This window comes from Rhinolophus sinicus, linkage group LG01 (assembly GCF_036562045.2).
Source record: "Rhinolophus sinicus isolate RSC01 linkage group LG01, ASM3656204v1, whole genome shotgun sequence".
In the NCBI taxonomy this organism is placed as follows: Eukaryota; Metazoa; Chordata; class Mammalia; order Chiroptera; family Rhinolophidae; genus Rhinolophus; species Rhinolophus sinicus.
The window spans coordinates 27,170,365-27,191,124 of record NC_133751.1 but is presented as its reverse complement, the minus strand read 5'-3'; the positions used below and the strand labels follow the sequence as shown (position 1 = coordinate 27,191,124).

At 36.8% G+C, this 20,760-nt stretch overlaps 1 protein-coding gene across 2 annotated transcripts in view; it reads left to right on the top strand.

The window, feature by feature from the left end:
• The window catches only part of VEPH1 (ventricular zone expressed PH domain containing 1), a 206,871-nt gene that overhangs the window by 160,329 nt on the left and 25,782 nt on the right, over nt 1-20,760 (top strand). For both annotated transcript variants that reach the window (XM_019732040.2, XM_074326922.1), the window contains one exon: nt 665-799. In XM_019732040.2, coding sequence (XP_019587599.2) covers nt 665-799 — 135 coding nt within the window. The remainder of the gene's footprint in view (nt 1-664; nt 800-20,760) is intronic.

Here is a 20,760-nt window from a genome sequence, read left to right as displayed (position 1 = left end):
CATGTAATTGATTAGTAAATATACAAACACAACTTAAATCTTCCTTTGAAACTTTTATTTTCATTGACTTAAATATACATATAAATATGATTTTCTTTACATTAACAATCCTGTTATCTAAAACTTAGAATATCTTAAACCTCTAGGGATTATACATTTTACATTTTAGGATTAAAAGTGCTTTTGTTTCCTACATACCCACTCATACATCATATTTGAGTAGTTGAATAATGAATACTTAGTTATTGAATTTCTAGTCTTCACAATCCACTCTGATATTTGTAATCTAGATTTAATTTTATACCTTAATTTTCAGATCTCTGAAAACATAAGTATGAACATTTATATTAACCGTTTTCCAATTAGGTAACATGCTTGGGAAATTGATCAAGGCAAACACTACATTAAAAAGGTTAAGCATATTTATAGAGATTGATACCAACTGCCTTGAAAATCCTATTGAATAATTTTAAATTTCTGTTAAAAAATGAAAAACCTAAAATATATGTTTGATCTTCAAGATAGATTTCTTTGTTGTTTTATTTAAATTTAAACCATGTTAAAGTTCAAACCAAGAAGCTCAAATAGTGCCTTGCAGTCAATCAAACAATATTATTTGGACAAGAAATAACATGTTATGTTTTTCTCATTAATGCCCCTTCAGAGCCTATTTCCGGAGCCCCTGTCCATACAGAGCCATTCTGTGCAATTTCTCAGATCTCTGTGGGAGAAGACCCAGGCAGAGGGTGCTCGCAGCTTTGAAACAGCCATGATGGAGTCCACATTTTTGCAGCAGAAGGTAAATAAATGCTTCTTTCTTTGGAACTGTTATTATAAACTTGAGTCAAGATTATCTTGAAACGGTATGCCTTTTTCTCAACAGTACATTTTTTTCCTTCTTTCCTTTACCTTCTTTTATCACTATCAAAAAAACCACTTATTAAGTAATGATTTTCATGTCGTGCTACAGTGGACTCAAGACCGAGTGACATCAGTAACAGGGTCATTCATTGCCTCTTGTGACTTTGTTAAATTAACATTTGTTAAGTGTAGCACAGGGTGCCAGATGGTGAGCCCCGGCTCAACAAAAGACCACAGAAAAATCAAAATAAAGAAGTTTATTAGTCACAGGTCCTGCAGGAAGTACGCAGCAGGCCTTGAAGAGCCATGAGGGGAGGTCAAGGCAAGGTGCAGACAGAGAGAGAGGCAGGACCAGGGACACATGCCTTTATTTGGGTCTGTAGAGTGAGGTTCCCAGGCTAAGGCCACATTAGGCAATTCAAGTCAAAAAGAGCGCTTTTTGGTAAGCCCCACAGGAGTCTTCTCTAAGGGACACACAAGGGGAAGGCCCTGGGAAGCAGGGGAGACTTGATCACAAGGGCTGTTGGGGAAGTCATATCAGAAACTTATATTTGCTTGTGACTCTGCAGGCTGTTAACTAGAGCAATCACTTACCTTAGGGGGCTGGTGTCAGTTTAAGGCCCTCACAGGTCATTTGGCCAAACAAAACAGATACCGAGGCAGCAACATCATGGAGTAGCTAGGCTAAAGTCTCAACATTGCTGTTTGAGGTTCACACGCTGACATAATATTCCCATTCAGAGCCACTCAAAAACTACACACATGGTATGAATTAGAAAACATTTTACAAAAGAAGACCATGGACTCGAGGATTGAAAGGGAAAGAGCATCAGGGAATTGGGCTTCAGGTTCTTCAGTGCTTTTCATTTCTTCCCTCCATACTTCCTCTCTTGTACTCCCCTTGTACTCTGCAACCACCGCAAAGCAAGAAAATGAAAGAAAGGTAAGCAGGAAGAGAGAGAGAATGGTCAGGGTGAGAAAGAACTCTGCTGAGACAGCAAGTATGATTTGAGACACAGAGGATTTTAAGAGTGTGGAAACAGGGGCATAGCTCACAAGACAAGATTGGTCAAGACCTCCTGAGCAGACCTCTGAATTAGAAAATGACCAGACTGGGGAACTGCACCCATCCAGTTGATAGAGTGAAACATACATTGATGTAGTCAGATTTGCATATGAGGAAAGACACAGGGCTGGGTATGGAGAGAATGATTAAAGAAAACCTAACTGGAGACAGGAAGATAACTTAGGAAGCTGTTGCTATAACCAGATGGGAAATGAAGACCTGAACTGAAGCTGAAAGTTATAGGAAGAAGATGAATTCCAGAGCTGTTAAAGAGATAGAATCCACATGAGTTGGTACCTGATAAGGAAAATGGAACCAAGGACCAAGGATGACTCCAGATGCATCATACGGCCAAATGGATGGTGGTACCATCCTGAAAAAGAGAGACCACAGAGGATGCTGATGTGGAGAAAAGATAAAGCAATCTGGTTTACATATATTGAGTCTGAATTGTTTGTATAGACAACCAGGTGGTGACAGTGGTTGAATTGCCATTGTGGACCTCAGGAAGACCGTGACTGGAGATATGAATTTGGGAGACTTTAAGGTAGCACTTGACCTGATGACAGTCGATTGGATGACTCAGGGAGAATATGTATAATGAGAAGAGAGAACTGTTATTGATCTCTCCTTAGTAAATATTATCAGCTTCTCTAAGTCCTTCCCGTACTCAAAGATCCTGAATACTATTTTGCCTTCAAGAAAACCCAGTATTAAGCTTTGGATGCTTACTGAGCAAACCAGAGATTCTGAGAGTATATGATCATGGTCTCTGTCCTCGTTTTACTATTGAGAAGAGGAACAAACATAGTAATATTAAATAAATTCAAAGTACAAACAAGCAGAAAATTAATTTTAAAAACTATTATCCTGTGAAACTTACTCAATGCTTCCTAACTGCTGAAGGATTGTAAAAGGATGAGAAATGAGTACGATTAATCAGAAGTTTACGAGTATTTAGAGTAAGACACTGAAGACACATTCAACTATTGCATCTTTTTTTTTGGGGGGGGGGCTTTGCTTTTAGAATTAGATGCGCAGTCTTAAAGATCAAAGGAAATGCCACAATTGCATCAATGCAAAGTTGAATGGAATTCTTTGCATATTTCATTCAAATTTTACCCTGTTGCATCATGTTTAAAGACAATGCCTCAAATTCTTATAAAGTTTGCATTGTGAACTGTATTTTCACTAGAGGCAACTAGTAAATTAAAACTTGGCAGGCAGCTTCAAGTTCTGAGAGATTTTTAAAAAAAAAAAAGCCTTGGCAAACCAGTTTTGTGTGTGCTCACAAGTATACTTATTCATATTTCTATGGAACCGATAAATTTGCCTCGGGAAAAATTAACTGCAAACCAAACTGTTTCAAACTTTTTTAAGTTTTATATTTTGGTTTATGCATAGGTAATAGAAAAAAATTTTGATATCTGAAAGGTACATTATGTGGCAAAGGTATCTACCTGGGTATTTCTCAAACAAATTGGTTTTCTTCTATTTTTTGTGACGTGTTCTGCTCACTAAATTCAAAATAGCTGTGAGAATGATCCAAAGAATATTTTAATGTTACCATATAAGCAGTGTGTACACACACCAGTGATTTGAAAGTGATGAGCTTGTGTGTATCTGCTGCTGTGATGAAGTTAACACTGCAGCAAAGTGGATGCAGGATTCAGCAAAGAAGGAAGAAACTCCTGAGAAAATGCCTAAGTCTCTAGAATAAAATTCTCTGGAAGGCCTATTATTGTAGTTGCTTTTTAATAGAATCTTGGGATTTTAGAACTCAAAATCAATAGTAAGATACCTACTAACGTGCAAACTGCTTGAGAGCAAGGATTGCACCATGTTTACTATTGTTATTCCAGGGTCACACAGCGTCTGGCATATGTTAGACTCTCAGTATATATTATGGGTAAATAATGAATGAATAAATGAATCCTGTTATTTTCCAGATGTTAAAATTGGAAGCAAAGGGACCTGTTGAAGGTCATTTAGCTAGTCAGTGGCAGAGCTAGAGCATAAGCACATACTATGGTGACATCAGGGCTGTCATCCATGTAACTGGTTCTTCTCTACTGTGGGCACATACGAAGATGACATTTCCCTGCCTCTGGAAGTAAGGCTTGGCCGTGTGACCTGGTTCAGCTACTGAACTCTGAGGAGGGATATGTGTCACTCCAGGCAGAAGCTTTTAAAAGCCAGTGTATGATTCTCCAAGTCCCTCTCTTTCCATACCATGGTGATTATAGAAACAAATGTCAATACTGAGTTGCCAGAACATGAACACAGAAGAACAGAAGATGAACCTGGAATTCCAAGCTACCACATGGAGGACTGCTGCTCTGGAGAGCCACCCAGACACACCACACCATTTGCATAGGGAAGAAACACTCTTTTCTTTTGTTAAAGACTAAAGTTTTGGTGTTAGTGATGGCAGCACAACCTACCTCTCGACTCATATACCTACGTACCAGAGTAGTTAAACATGTCGTCTCTGAGGCCAGATGACCTGGGTTTAAAACCGCATTCTGCCACTTTCCAGTTCTGAGGCCTCTGGCTCTGTGTCCCAGTTTCTTTACTTATACAAAGATGATAATATTAGTACATGCTTCATAGAACTGTTTGAGGACTGAGTAAGTTAATACACAGAGAACTCTCAGAACAGTGGCCACTGTTGTGATCTCTCAATGAATGGTAGCTAATATTCTGATTCCCAGCCAGCATCTCTCTCTCTCTCTCTCTCTCTCTCTCTCTCTCTCTCTCCCCCCCCCCACTTCTCTCCCTTCGTCCCTCCAAAAAACACAAGTTCAAATCTGTGCAGATGCGTTAAGAGAAATTCAGAGTAGAGGCAGAAAGATGAACCTAGACAATTTCTCAATTGATTGTACTTTTCTAATTTGATCAGACCAACATTATTAGAAAACATTCTCCAAATGTCAAAGAGGAATTTGCAGTATAAAATTCAAAATATTATTTGCAAACTGTTTACCAATCTTACACAGGAATATAATTGTGAAAATCCTTGTATACTGCTATATTGTTTTTTGTTACAAAAATATAAGAAAAGTTTAAAATAAGTATAATGCATCAGTTCAATAATTCAAATAAGAAAATAATGTCATCTCTACATATTTAAATGGCATTTGATAAAATTCAATATCTGCTTTTAATAATCACACATTTTATATAAAAATTTTATTAATGTCTGTGTCCCTAATTAGACCGGTTTTCCACGAGAGCGTATGTTTGTCATTGCACACCCAGCACCCAGAGCATCACCTTAGCATATCATAGGCACTCAGTGACATGTGTTGACTGAATAAAATGAATGAACACTGTTAATAACAAGCAATGGAAAGATGTTTCCTTAGCATGATAAATATTTGTCTTATAAAAAAATTATACTTAGGGGTAAACTACTGAAGATGTTTTTATTACATACAGAAATAAAACCAGAATACCCACTATAATCTGTATGATTTAGTACTGTTTAAAAGCATTGGCCAACATGAGACATAAGCTCCATAAGAGCAGGGATCTTATCTGTCTTGTTCATACAGAATCTTGGGTGTCTAAAGAATATGCCTGGTTAACAGTAGGCATTAAAGAAATAATTATAATATGTTGAATAAATAGAATACGAGACAGAAATAAGGAGTATACTACTTGAAACAAAGAAATAAAATCAACATTACTTTCAGAAAACAGAATAAAAAAACTATTAGAATTAATAATATTCATCATCATCATAATTAACTTTCACTGAGCATTTAGAATATGCCAGTGACTGTCCTGTGCACTTAATATAAATTGTTTCACTTAATTCCAACAACAACCCTATGAGATAGATAGAATTATTATTCACATTTTACAATTGAGTAAACTAAGTAGAAGAGAGATTAATTCATTTTCTCAAGGTCACAGTACCATGGAGAAAAATAAGTCTTGAATAATCATAGTGACATATCAGGTTCCTGGTTGGGAATAATGAACATTACAAAGATGCTAATACTTCCTAAGTTAATTAACAGGTTAACCAAACTTCAATTTAAATTCTAGCAGAATCGTTTTTGATACTTTATGAAGTGATGATAAAATATAAACAAAACGTTAAATAGGTGAGGCTAGTTTTTAAATGTTGGGGAGAAAAAAATAAAGAACTTTCCTAAATATTAACACATACTATACAAACTATAATCATTAAATCATTCCACTTTTATGGCAAAAGTTAACACACAGATAAATGGAACAGGCTATGTAGTCCAGAAACTGACACTAATGTATACATCTAATCAGTTAATGTGTACATATAATTGTTTAACTACATATAAAACAATTTAAATCCTTAAAAAAAAAAACTAGACTCAAGATGAATTAGCTCCAGAGATCTGCTGTACAACATGGTACCTACAGTCAACAATAATATATTGTACTTGAAAATTTGAGAATTTGTTAAGAAGATAGATCTTATGTTAAATGTTCTTCCCACAATAAAATAAAATTTCAAATAAGTAAATTTTTTAAAACTAAGAAAAAGAAACTAGATGTCAAAATCCTAGAGCTAACTGCATACACATAAAAGATGTAAAAGCATTTTCTATAATTAGAAATTAGACCAGGATGCATGCTATCACCCTCAATATTTAACATTTTGCTGCAGTACCCAATGCAGAAAGTCAAGAAAAGCAAAGAAGAGATATAAGGATTGAAAGATAAGAAAGGAGAGAGAGATTGAGAGAGATACAGAAAGAGAGAGACAAATTATTTACAGACAATAAAATGATTTGCATAGAAAATTCAAAAGAATCTAAGTAAGCTTTAGAACTTACGTGTATAAGGGAGATTCATGAAGTTAATTGATATAAGATCAACATATAAAATCAATAATAAACCTAAAATTAGTATGGGTACATGTGACTTTCCAGATTGAAAAGATAAAATTAGATCTCTTGTGGACACTATATAGATAAATTAACTCCAGCTAGATTAGAGGCCTAAATATAATCAAAAAAATCTTACAACTAGAAAGTCTTTATGCCCTCAGGATAAGAAAGAATTTCTTAAGACACAAGTGAGCAGAAATCATGAAGGAAATATGAATAGACCTAACTACATAAAAACTTTAAATTTTGCTATGACAAAACACACCACAACAAAGTTAAAAGGCAAGTACAAGCTGTGAGAAGGTATTTGAAATATGCATAACCCACACAAAGATCTGCAAATCAACAAGGAAGAGACAAACAACACAAGAGAAAACTCAGCAAAGAATATGAACAGAAAATTCACTGAACAGAAAACTCAAATGACCGAAAAATGTAAGACATTTAGACTCACTAAAAATCACTGAAATAATCAATTTAATATTTTTTAAATGATATACCATTTTACAATAATCAGACTGGCAAGAATAAAAAATAGTGATAATAAAGTCTTGGCAAAAACACACAAAAATGAGAATATTTATACATAACAAATGAGAATAAAACAGTTTTGCCTACTTAGAAAATAATACTTAAGAAAAAATATACATATAATAATTAAGTTAGACTCAAACATAAAAGTAATGATAATAAATGTATATATTAAATTAGACAGCTAGCTCACAGTCAACATGGGTGAGTAGCTTTCCAGAAGTCTTAATTCCATTTAAAGTTATTAAAAAATACTTTTAAGCATCACCCCCAAGTTTCCTTTAGTTAATTAAGATTCATTACCTCACATATTTAAATGTGAGAACATTTAAGTTCTAGCTGAGCTTAAGCATTTTATCAGAAATATTCATTTCTTTCCACAGAGAGGTTTTATATTATAACATACAAAAATGTTCTGTCCTAGACAAGGTTTAAGACAATTTTTCCTTAACCATCTTTGTGAAAGAGCAATATGGCAATAGCTGGCTATATTATAAGTGCATTGTGCCTTATTAATCTTGCAATTCCATTTCTGGGTGAAATTCTCACATAACTGCATCAGGATTGCAGATATTCAACCTTGTTAGTAGTCAAGATATAAAATTTGAAATTACTAAAATAACATGACCCTTTTTAATTCATTTTTAAAACGACAATAATCAGTGCCTGCCAGAGTAAGGATGTTTAGAAACATGTTAACTGAGCATTGTTTGCATCAAAATATCAGGATCAATGCAAAAAGTGCAACAGGAGAAGAATGAAGAAAAACGTTGAGATACAGTCATGCTAAACAGGCAGTGAAAGGGAATTATTATAATTAGACTTATATGTAGTAATATGGACTAAATCTTGAAAACATAACATTGAGCTTTAATAAGCAAGATGCAAGAGTATGACATGAATACTATGACAGTTTGCATAAATTTTTAAAACATACATTAAGCAGTACTATGCATTATTTATGGGTACATATACATGTGATAAAAATATAACACCATATTTAGAATCACACCAAATTCATGATGAGGTTGCCTCTGGAAAACGAGAAAGTTGGGAAAGGAAGAAGGGAAATATTACTGGGAAGGGGATTAAGGAGATATCAATGTCATCTGTAATTTTGGTTTTAAAAAAAATCAGAAGGAGGGCCACCTGGTGGCCCAGGTGGTTGGAGCGCCACGCTCCTAACGCCAAGGTCACTGGTTCAATTCCCACATGGGCCAGTGAGCTGCGCCCTCTAGAGCTAAGATTGTGAACAACAGCTCTCCCTGGAGCTGGGCTGCGGTGAGCAGCCAGAGATGGGCGTGAGCTGCTATGGGCTACTGTGTACTGCTGTGAGCAGCTGGTGGTCAGCATGAGTGGCCGGCAGCCAGCGAGAGCTACTGTGAGCAGCCGACTGATGACTGGTGACCAACTACCTCAGCGTTGGTGGGGGGGGGTAGCACGGCTCATAATACCAGCATGGGCCAGGGAGCTGTGTCCTATACAACTAGACTGAGAAACAACAGCTTGAACTGGAGTGGGGGGGGGGGGGGGCAGGGGGAAGAAGGGAAAAGAAAAATCAGAAGTAAAATATGAGCATTTGTTAAGTTTGGCTGACAAGTACAGGAGTATTTGTTACACTATCCTTTGTACATGATTTTTTTTTAATTTAATTAAACTTAATAGTAATATCTAAGAGTAGAGAATTGATAGGCTTGACTACATAAAGATATAAAGTTTATAAAAAGCAAAACCTGTCAATATAATAACTTAAAAATAAAAAGGTACTATAACTAGCATAAAAGATAAAGTTTGATCTTAAGATACTATAAGTTCATGCATATATGTAATCACTGGGCCAAGGAAATGAGCAAATGACACTTTCAGTCCAGAAAAAGTATTCAGCCTCATTAGTAGTCAAGATATAACAATGGAAATTAAAATAACATGACCCTTTTTAGTTCTTTTTTAAAAGACAATAATCAGTGCTGGCTTCAGTAAGTGTTTAGACACTCTCACATTTCTAGATGAAGTGTAAATTATTTCAACATTTCTAAAAAACAGTTTAGCAATTTAGGTCAAGAGTCTTAAAAATATTTATATCCTCTAACACAGTGATTCCACTTCTAGGAATCTGTTCTAAAGAAATAATCTGAAATGTATACAAAACTTAAGATACACTTACGAAAAAAATATTGTGGTGTGATTTTGTAAATAGACTAAATGTCTGTAGATGAGAGGATAAGATTAATGTATATAGATACACAGATATAAATATGCAGAGGGTGCCAAAAAAATGTATACACATTTTAAGAAAGGAAAACTGTACTAAAATTGTGATAACACATACCAATAACAAAAGATGAATACAAGTCACGTTTGACTCCTGCAATTACAAGGGGTACACAAGATGGTTACCATCAGCATCCAGACACTTCTGATTATGGCGAACTACTGCTTGAGCAACGTTGTTGACCAAAGTGTCCACTTGTACACATTTTTTGACACCCCCGGTAGATAGAGAGATATAGCTAGAAATGGGAGAATTAAAGTGAGATAGATAGATAGATAGATAGATAGATAGATAGATAGATAGATAGATAGATAGATGGGATGGATATATGTATCCATCCATCCATATGGGAGAATATTAAGAAAACTAATCATGTTTATGAGATATGTTTAATGACATGAAACAATACTTATGTTACATACCACATTGCAAGATACAAAATTATTTATTTAAAGAAGATTATTTGGAGGTTTGCCCATCAAAACAACAAAAAGGAAATACATCAAAATGTTAGCAATGGTTAGCTCTGGTTGATGAGACTAGCATTCTAAATTTTCTCTAAGTATGTATTTCTTTTATAATCAAGGAAAAAATGTTGTCACATAAGTACCACTTTTAGTTATGTAAGTAAATGTAAATGAGCAACTTAAAGAAAATTCCATCTTAATCAATTTTCATTATAAAATAAGGATTTTAGAAAGAGGGTAGAAAATCCATTGATTTACTTAAGAAACAAGGAGAATGGCCTCTGTGGAGTAACTAGAGATACAATTAATAATTCTATTCCATTACATGTGTGCCCAGCCCTTCAGAGGCTGAGGTGCTCTGATCCTCAGAGGACAGACAGTTGACAAAGTTGGCTGGGGGACGGCTAAAGGACTGGAATTTGAGAGAGAAGTCTCCTTACATATGTTCCAATTCCCAAAGCATGAAGAAATTCCATATGCCTTTGAAATGAGGTCTCAAAACTATGCCCATTATGGAAACAAAACAAAACAAAAAAAAAATTAAATTTGCTGCTGAAATAAAATGTGCCCCATCTGGCTAACATTTGGATGTTTGTTTTCTATCCATATTGCTTTAAACACACTTGACAATTCCCAGGGTAATAATTGGCAGTAGTGTCAAAACATAAATAAAACTGAAGCACCAGTTCTAGGTAGAACAAAAGGAGACCTTCTGATGCTCCCAAGGCTTAGATTTAGTGTTTTGAGTTACACTGTTAGTATAGTGCTTAAATAAATGAGGAAGTAAATAGGATTGGGCTTATTATTTACAGGCTGCTAACTATTCAAATTCTTATGAGAAATTTAAGTCACGCATGTGATGTGAACAACAAGTGTTGTAGGCCAGCCTCATGGGACAGCAGAGTGAATCACAATGTTTGAGAGAGGTTAGCTATGTTGAACCTCCCTTTCAGAGCAAGCTAGATGGGAATGGCATAGATGGGAATTAGGTTTGGGATTTCAGAAGCTTACATGGCGGTGGGGGCTCCTGGGCTATTTGAGGGCGCCTTTAACAAGGCAGTATCTAAGAAGCAAAGGCAAGGTAAAGAAATTAAAAAGTGTGACTAAGAGTCTATCCAAAGAAGCCAGGCCAAGGGGTAAATCCAGTGATTACCCTCAAATGCAAATCTTGATAGAAAACGGGAGGCCAAGAGCATTTAAAGGACAGATTGAAGGTGGTATGTGGGTACAGACGCAAATGTCTGGGACACTTCTTGTGGAAAGGGAGCTAGTAGGGAGAAGAGTGGACATTAATATAGAGTCCGAGTTTTTTAAAGAAAGAGGAAAATGGTTCCATGTAAAGAGAATGACATCAGCAATAACATGGAGGAAACAAAAGAGCACAGTGAAGTCATGGTACATCTGATTCTAAATTCATTCATTCGGTTAAAAACAGTTTTGGAGAGTGCCTGCTGTATGCCAGGCGCTGTGCAGAGACCCAGCATAAGCAACCGTGCCCTGCCCTGATGGAGACAGCAATAAACACCGTTCTACCCTGATAGAGACTAAAAATATAAAATGCCCGAAGGAAGTGATGATGGCCGGACAGGAGCATTTGTTCAGTCGTGTCTTCTGTGAGGTGGTGTCTGATGAGTTTTCCTGGCAAAGAGAAAAAAAGAATATTTTACACAAAGGCCTAGAGATTAAAAAAAAAAAAAAAAAAAAAAAGGGAAGTGTAAGAAAAGCAAGGCAAAACATTAGCATATTAGAGAATTCTCCAAATTTAAATCACGCATCCCATCAGAAAAAAAATTTCTGAGCAAGCACCCTCAATGTTTACATTTATTTACTTATAAATTGTATACATGTATTATTATACTAATTATTTCCATTACAAAACATTCAAAAATAGAAATTTTAAAGGGTGAGATGAACGATAAAGTGAAACTTCTAATATTTTCTTCTTCCTACATCACTGTGGATGGCCATGCCCAACTAGGAGTGAACTCACTCCCCATCTACAGCACTGAAAGAAGTGAAAGGATCAGGGTAGAGCCCAGTGAACAAAAGGCAAGCTGAGTGTTCTTCCGGGGGAATTTACCCCTGGCCTTGTAAGCCATGGCAAGGAGCTTAGATTTTATTGCAGTCCTATGGGAAGTCACTGAAGAATTTTGAGCAGCAGATATTACCCAGCTTATCTTCAAAAGATCACTCAGTCTGCTGTGTGGAGACTAGATCAGAGGGGACCAAAGCAGAATCAGGGAGGCCCCGGTAGGGATAAAATAAATGACACATTCAATATAAATTTTGCAGGTAAAGGGGACATAACAAGCTTATGGGTGGCGTGTAAGGGTGATTGAGGGAGGCTTTCAAACATCTTAAGTTTAAAATGCCTGTGAGATGTTCTGGTGGAATTATCTAGCAGGCAAATGTGAAGCAGTTTGGACCAGAAATATAAATGATGACATCGATGACACTGAGGTGATGAAAGCCTTGGGAAGATTATAGAGAGAAAAGGAACCAGTTCAGGATTGATTCAGAGAGCAGGTGAGAGACAAAAGAACCCCAGAAAGTGTAGAGATCACAGACCTTAAGATAATGTCCAAGAAAGAGAGACCTAATGAATGGCATTTGGCAGCAAGATCAAGGAAGATAAGTACAAACATTGTCCATCCATTTGGACAACTTGGAAAGAGCAGGGGTTTTTTTGTGTGTTTTTTGGTTTTTTTGTTTGTTTGTTTTAAGTTAAAATTTATTGGAGTTATAATAGTTAGTAAAATTACATAGGTTTCAAGTGTACAATTCTGTAATGCATCATCTATATCTCACACTGTGTGTTCAACACCCAGAGTCAGTTCTCCTCCTTCCATCACCATATATTTGATCCATTTACCCTCATCTACCATCCTCCTCCCCTTTAACTTCTGGTAACCACTAAACTATTGTCTGTATCTGAGTTTTTGTTTCTTTATTTGTTTGTCTTGTTCCTTTGTTGCTTTCAATTTTATATCCCACATATGAGTGAAGTCATATGGTTCTAGACTTTTCCTATCTGATCTATTTTGCTTAGTATAATAATCTCAAGATCCATCCATGTTGTTGCAAATGGCACTATTTCATCTTTTCTTATGGCTGAGTAGTATTCCATTGTGTATATATACCGCATCTTCTTTACCCAATCATCTATTGAAGGACCCTTTGGTTGTTTCCATATCTTGGCCACTGCAAATAAAGCTGCGATGAACATTGGAGCACATATATCTTTACAGTTAAATGTTTTCAGATTTTTTGGGTCTATGCCCAGGAGAGGGATTGCTGCATCATATAGGAAGAGCAGTTTTGATGGAGTTCTCAGGGCAAGGTTCAAACAGGAGTAGCTGAAGAAATGCAAATGAAAGAATTAGGAAGGAGACAGAGCTTAAGCAGGCAGCTGTTATAAATCCTGAATGGGTTGGTCATGGAGGAAGTATAGAGCTGGTTTAAAAGGGAAGCCCCCATGGGGTGGCCGGTTAACTCAGTTGGTTAGAGTGTGGTGCTAATAACACCAAGGGTGCCAGTTTGATCCCTTCATGGGCCACTGTGAGCTGCACCCTCCTTAAAAATAAAAATAAATAAAAATAAAAAATAAAATGGAAACCCCCAGAGCATGTTTGTAACTTGGGGAGATGCAATAGAGAGAGAATGATACGTGGATAAGAGGAAAAGTCATTGCATGCAGACCCAGATCAAGTAGTAGATTTGATGGTGGAAAGATGAGTGAGGTTTTCTTTTCTTTTTTTTTTTTTTTTTTATGGGTTTTCATCTTTTTCAGTGAAATAAGAAGTGAGGCCATCAGCTGAAATTGGGATGGGGGCAGAAGGGGTGGAATGTGGGAGGTTTGAGGAAAGAGAAAGCCTGAAATGAAATTCTCAGGGAAAGGAACCATAAGCTTACTAGAGAAATACGCAGTGCTATCAGGCAATGAGGAATAGTCATTTGGGATCTGAGATGATGAATTTCAAGTAAAATGGAAATATGATCTTACCCAGCAGTGATCAGCTGTTCAGGTGCTAAGATGGGCTGTTGTTGTTGAACGGCAATGAAGTGGTGAAAGGTTTCATGGTGAGGCAAGGGGAAGATCTGCACTTGAGAAGATAGAAGGTAAAGATGCAGACTAAAAGAATGGATTTAAAATGCTAAAGGAGAAGAGTCTACTTGTAGGAAACCCTATTTGAGAAACAGAAAGATGGCTTTTAGAGCCCAGAAAAAAACAGAGTTATTTTCTAAATGAAGAAGATGATGGATTTGTGCTGAGCTTCTCTTCACAGGAACCCTCTGCTTCTCCTCCCAGCCCCGACACATGCTCTGCTATTCCCCTTGGAAACCAGGACACAAGCTCATCCATCACACTGCTAAGGCAGACAGACAAAGGACAAGCAGAGTCAGGATAACGGTGACCTCGGCCGCGTTTACACCATGCTCCATGCGTAAGGCCTGCAATGCTGGGTAGCACGGGAGAGTATTCACTTAAGCGCGAGATGAATTTTTATCACAGCTTATGTAGTATCAGTGGACTCACACTCCTCCGCCGTAACTACGTAATAGTTCATCTGGGATTAACACGATTAACGTAAGAGGAGAGGCTCAAAGGTGAAAAGAGTCCTTGAGAACTGACAAGTCTTCTGGAGACTTTTACAAGCATGAATTTTATTGGTGACTGGGGATCACTGAGTTTGGAAGTCCAGCCAAATGCTAAACTTTGCCTCCCTAAATACTGTCTCTACCTTCATTTGGATTCATTGCTTTTCCCTTAAGAACTATACATTATAGCAATCTAGAGGGCCCCTCGTTTAAACAATTCCATACACACAACTCATTATGTTAAGTGATTGCACATGATTTTGTAAACACACTGAACCTAAGTGACAGTTCCACTAACTATTAAAAATATTAGAAAGTTATTACCCTTACACTTGGCTAATGGATAGACACATAATAGATCCCTAACCGCCATCCACATACATTGTATTTATTTTGTACGTAAGCTTTGTGAAAGAAATTAGAATTGAGATAGGACATATTTTCTCAGTTTATTTAAATCTTGGTTTATCACATGTATTGTATTTCCTTCATATTACACAAGCCAAACTGTCCTATAATGAAGCATGTCAATTTTACTACTGTAGTGAACATTCCTTCACAGTCAGACAGATGTTCTGCATCAGTCAAGGAAATTAAAAAAAAAAAAAAAAACCTTTAGAAAATAGTTAACGAAATAAATCTATTCCTGGGGGAACAGAGGTATGCAGTTCCTCGGAAATGTCTGTTCTAATCCAATAGTGGTTTAGGTTCTTTTCATAAATCATCAGTGCATGAGTAAAATCTTTTTCTTTTTCCCTTGATGCAGATATTGTGTGAATACTTATCTGGGCACTAAACTATTAGAATAAACAGCACCTCTTTTCAAGCAAAATGGTAATGTGGTTGTTCGAAGCCCAGTATCTAGATTTGAATCCTGGCTCTACCACTTTGCAGTTCTTTTATTGCAGTCCTCTGCCTCATCTTCTTTACCTGCAAAATGCAGAAAATACTAGTACCCACTTCACAGGGATGTTATGAGAGTTAGAAGACATAATATAAGTAAAATCCTTGGAGCAGTGACTGGCACATTCGTGAGAGTTCAATAAAGGTAATTAGTATTATTTTATTGCAATTCAGCTGCAAGACACCCCCAAACAAGATGAATGACAAAGGTTCGATCTCTGGAGATTGAGCTTTATTTTCAAAAATAGCCAAAAAATGTCTCCAGGCCCAGGTCTATTACAAAAGGAGACTATTCCAACTGAATAATAGTTTTCCAAGTGAAAAGCTGGGTTTCACTAAAGTCATGAAAGTTTTTCTGGTGTCTCGTGGATGCACTCTAAAAACAATTCCAAAAGAGACTTATAAAAATGTTTGGAGCAGAGGCGGTGTCACTAAAATGTGAGTAGTCATTCAAGTTTAACACTCATTTTAAAATATAAATTCTGGGTTTTTAATCTAAAAAATCATAGCAATTTAAATATCTCAATACTAGACATATCAAAAAAGAGAACAGTGATGCTGTTTGCTTTCATTTTTAAGATCCTGAAAGTTGCATGTTGATTAGCCAACTTTGAATTCCAAGGACATATTACCCTCTTCTCCTTAGGGGTTACAGACTATGGAGTGATCTTTACTTCTTTGAATTCAGTAAACAAGCATTTGCTAGAGTCTAATTATGTTCAATATATTTTTTCATTTTAAAATATTTTCAGTATAATCAGTTGATGCCTCATTCAAGGGTCTGGAAATTCCTTCTACAGTTACCCTTGTAGCCAACCCAAATAACTGATGCTGAATGTACGCCTCCTCTTCGTGATCTTTCACCAGCGCTAAAGGGAAGCATGAGAACACCCCCCACTCTAGTGCTGGTCTCACTGAGTAGTTCCCAGACCTTAGTGCATGCAGCAGTCCCTGGAAAGCTTGTTTAAATGCAAGTTTCGGGGACTTCTGCTGATCTTGCAAATGGTACTCACTGGGGTGAGCCTGGAACTTTGCATCTTTGATAAGTAATCCACGTGATTCTGAAGCAAGAGGTGTCACAGACTCCTTTTATAGCAACACCAGAAGAGAGGCAAAAGCAGCTAGAATCCAGTTAGTTGACTTGGCTTTCGTCACATCTCCACCACTGACTGCTCTGGGCATCTGAGAAGTCGGTTGAGCTCACTGTAGCTCAATTTCTTCATCTGTAAACTAGGAACTAATCTACCAGCCTCATAGGGTTGCTAGGAGAGGGAAATGAGACGATACATTTAGTTAAACACCCAGCAGAGTACCTGGCACAGAGTAAGTGTCCCAAACAGCACCTTTAAAACCATTACTTCATAAATTTTGAGGCCATGGTTAAATCACCTGTTTAGTTTTCTTTTTTCTGGATTTGTAACCATTTAGATACCTTTATGGGTCTGTTCTGAATTTTTTCCATTTTCATCTCCTTTCTAGGAACTGAATACTATGGTTTGTGTCTGATCAGGGCCCAGGTAGCTCATTAAAATCCTATGTGTATGTCTAATTATTCCCTAAATGGGCACAACTCGTTGGACCTTTTAATTTCGGCATCTCATTAGAGTGCTCCATTTGCCCACCTTGTTATTTCCTATCCTTTTACCAACGCCCCTTTCTTCCTGCTCCTCCTTTCAGTCTTGACATCATCGTATGCCCATTTCTTTATTCATAGTATTAAACCTTTCCTTTTATGCTTGTTGTCAGTATTCCCTCCTTTCTGCACAGCTCATTACATCCCTCCATCTGTGAATCTCATTATGCCATTCCATTTTTATCTCATTACACCCTCATCATGCACATATGATTAGCTCCTCCATTCATGCATAGCACTGCTTTCTTTCTCTCTGCTTCTTATCACAACCTGCCCTTTCCACCCTCCTCATTTAATGCTTCCATTTATAAATCATATTACATCCCCCCTAAATGCTTTTATCATTACACCCATCTATTTATGCATCTCATTACACCATTATCCATGCACATTTCTGTGTGCATTTCTATTTGTACATCTCATTATGGCCCCATCAAACATGCACATGTCATTATTCCCCTTTCAAATGTTCACGTTGCCTTACATCCTGCTATGTTTGCATCTCATTACATCCAATATTCCTGGGTTTAACAACAAACTAACAAAAACAGACAGATAAGTGTGTTACTTGCTTTTAGAAAATGAAATCTCTTTCTCAGGCACCTAATATCACTATTTCTTAAACAAGTCATTCATTTCAGAAAGATTTATATATATTTATCTGGCTAAGAGACCAAAAAAAAAAAGCACCATATATATATTTATATGCGTAAAAAGGAGCTTCTTATTTTGCTTTGTTCAAATCATCATTATCACTACTTTATATTATTTCTCTACAGTTAGTGTAATTATCCATTGATTTGCAGCAAAAACTCTCTAGAGGAGAGAGCTTAGGGATCACTGTCATTTTACAGATTGAGGAGTTCCTTGAAAGCACTGAGAAATTAAGATATTCCCCAAGAACTGCTAGTGAGTGGCAGTGGTGAGAGCAAACTCAGATCTTCCGGCTCTGAAACCTACCCTCTTTACACCATAGCAGTCTGCAGGAAAAAATGTCTTATTTCTAAGTGTTACTTCTGTCATTTAACCCATTCTGTAATACTTCTCTACAATGGAACTTGGTGTCAGCATGCTTTAGGTAAAAGAAAACCCTAGGACATATTTCAAACACGTTGCATGTCATGCTTAGCTCTTTGTGTCCCAGTTTGAAGAGCTAGATTAAAAGAGGCCTTAATATGGAGGAACCCCCAACAGGAATAAGTGCAAAAATCAGGAGAAAAGACATGGTCCTTTAATGACCTTCACCTCAAGGCTATTCACACAGGCAAAATTAAGGAACTCTTCTACAAGGGACGTGAGGGGTACCAAGGAAGGCCCCCTCCCACATACAGAACCTTTCTTCCTCACAGGTGTTAACCCCTGCCAGTCTCTTTGCTTCAATGAACTGTGTTCTCTGCCTCACTTTTACTTTTTATTCAATTATGGAATATTCCATAAATTCAGAAAAGTGCAGAAAAATGATACCCATTCCCACTACAAGATAAGAGATATTTACATTTCTTCCATATTTACTTCAAATAGTTCCCTTCACAAAAGGCAAACTGTTGCAAATAGTTTTCCAAGGTTCATGTTTATTATTTCCATGAATGTTTTTGTACTGTTGTTTTAAAATTTTACATCTTACCATATTTTATGTATCTTTTGCAATATGCTTTCTGTGCTTAACATTATCTTTTTAAAATGTATCTGTTCATATATGTAGAGTTAGTGCATTCATTTTAGCATCTATAAAATTTTCCATTGTATTAACAGACCATAGTTCACTTCATCCATTTTCTACTGGGCGGTAGTTGAACTTATTGCATCTCCCTTAATCACTATTACTTCACCAATTCTTAGTGCTGTGATATATCTGTTGAATGACTAAGTAGAGACATTTGAAATTCCCACATCATGGAAGCTATGTAGGCCTTCTCCCTTAGTCTATGGTAGAGTCAGTTTGATTCCTTTTGTAACTGCTCCAAGTAGTAAAAACATCAACAAAATAATAGTTCTTAAGGTAAAACTAGACCCTGGCCAAATGTGGGTATGCACTAGTGTATTAAAATAATTGTACCTAAAAAGGGTGGTCTGGTTCCCAGAACCTGGAATGCTTCTCATAACAGCAAATGGCAATAAAGACAGAGAAAAAATACAATGCTTTCTACAGAAGTGTGGTTGATTTTTCCCATGGTTTAAGAAACAACAGTTTAAGAAGCCATTGGAGACTGTTGCAAGCCCCTCATGCAGTCAGACCAGTATGTCTGCAGTCACCAAAAGGATGGCCTGTTTCAGACATGGGAAAAGATTGTTGGATGGTAATTCTTGCAGAGCCTAGAAAGGTCTCCCATTGTAACATGGAAAGGAATTCTTCATGCTGTGTGGAGACGGGGCTTGGGGTTGAGGGGAGGAATATAAATTGGACAGCCATTTTGGAAAGCAATTTATCAGAACCTGGTGAAGTTAGGGATATGCATGGTTAGTAAAATTACATAGGTTTCAAGTCTACAGTTCCATAATACATCATCTATATATCACGTTGTCTTATGTAAACAAGGTTTCTGAAGCAGAGCAGATTATTATTTACAGCAAATAACCTCACTGGTTTTCTTTGCCTCAGTTGCCTAGGGCAACACGATGAGAACCAGATATCATCCTATACATAGTAGGGTCTGTATTGTAGTTAGGGAACCCTGAAAATATGAATCTGGACATTTAAATAGGGGAGGGACAGCTGCTCCCACTCATCTTGAAAAAAGGGGAGAAAAATCTTTTCTCCTTGGGAAAGATTCTGGTTTCCTACTTTTACCCTTTGGTATAAAATAAATCTCTTTAGCGGGAGAATAAGACTAGCGTCAACAGCTTGACAACCCAGGGATGTCTCCAAATCTTGGGTCTCATCCCATCTTGAAAAGTAAATACATACTTCTGGGAAGATAAATCTCTCTAGATGATTTCTTACTTTCTAATCAGTCATAAATTAACTTCTAATCCTTCTTCTTTTAGCCCAGTCCCAAGTTTCAGTAAAATTTGCTCAGAAAACCCAAACTGTACAGAAACATAAAAATAGTTCATCTACAGTCTTACCTATACCTATGATCCAACAATTCCACTCCTGAATGATTATCCCCCCAAAATTCTTGTTCACGTCCACAAGGGGACATGTATGAGGATATTCATTGTTGCATGGTTCATGTAAGTGCAAAGATGGAGGCACCCTGGGTGTCTATCCCTCGAGCAATGGTTAGATAAAATGTGTCAGGTGGTGGATGCACACTGTGGAATCACATTTCAGCAGTAGATGCAACAAACTAAATACATACGCCACACCATGTAGAGATCTTCAGTGAAGAAGAAATAGAAGCAAGAAATAGAATGTGGTCTATGGCATAACATCATTTGTGAAAATGAAAAATACACTGCACATTGCTACATGTTTTTCAAGATATGTATCTGTTCAAAGACATTTATCAAACTCAAAAGAATGAGAACTTCCATAAAGGGAAGGTGAAAGGAGAAGTCTGGGAATGAGCATGGTATCTGCGATAAAGGGGGAAAAAAGAGAGGGA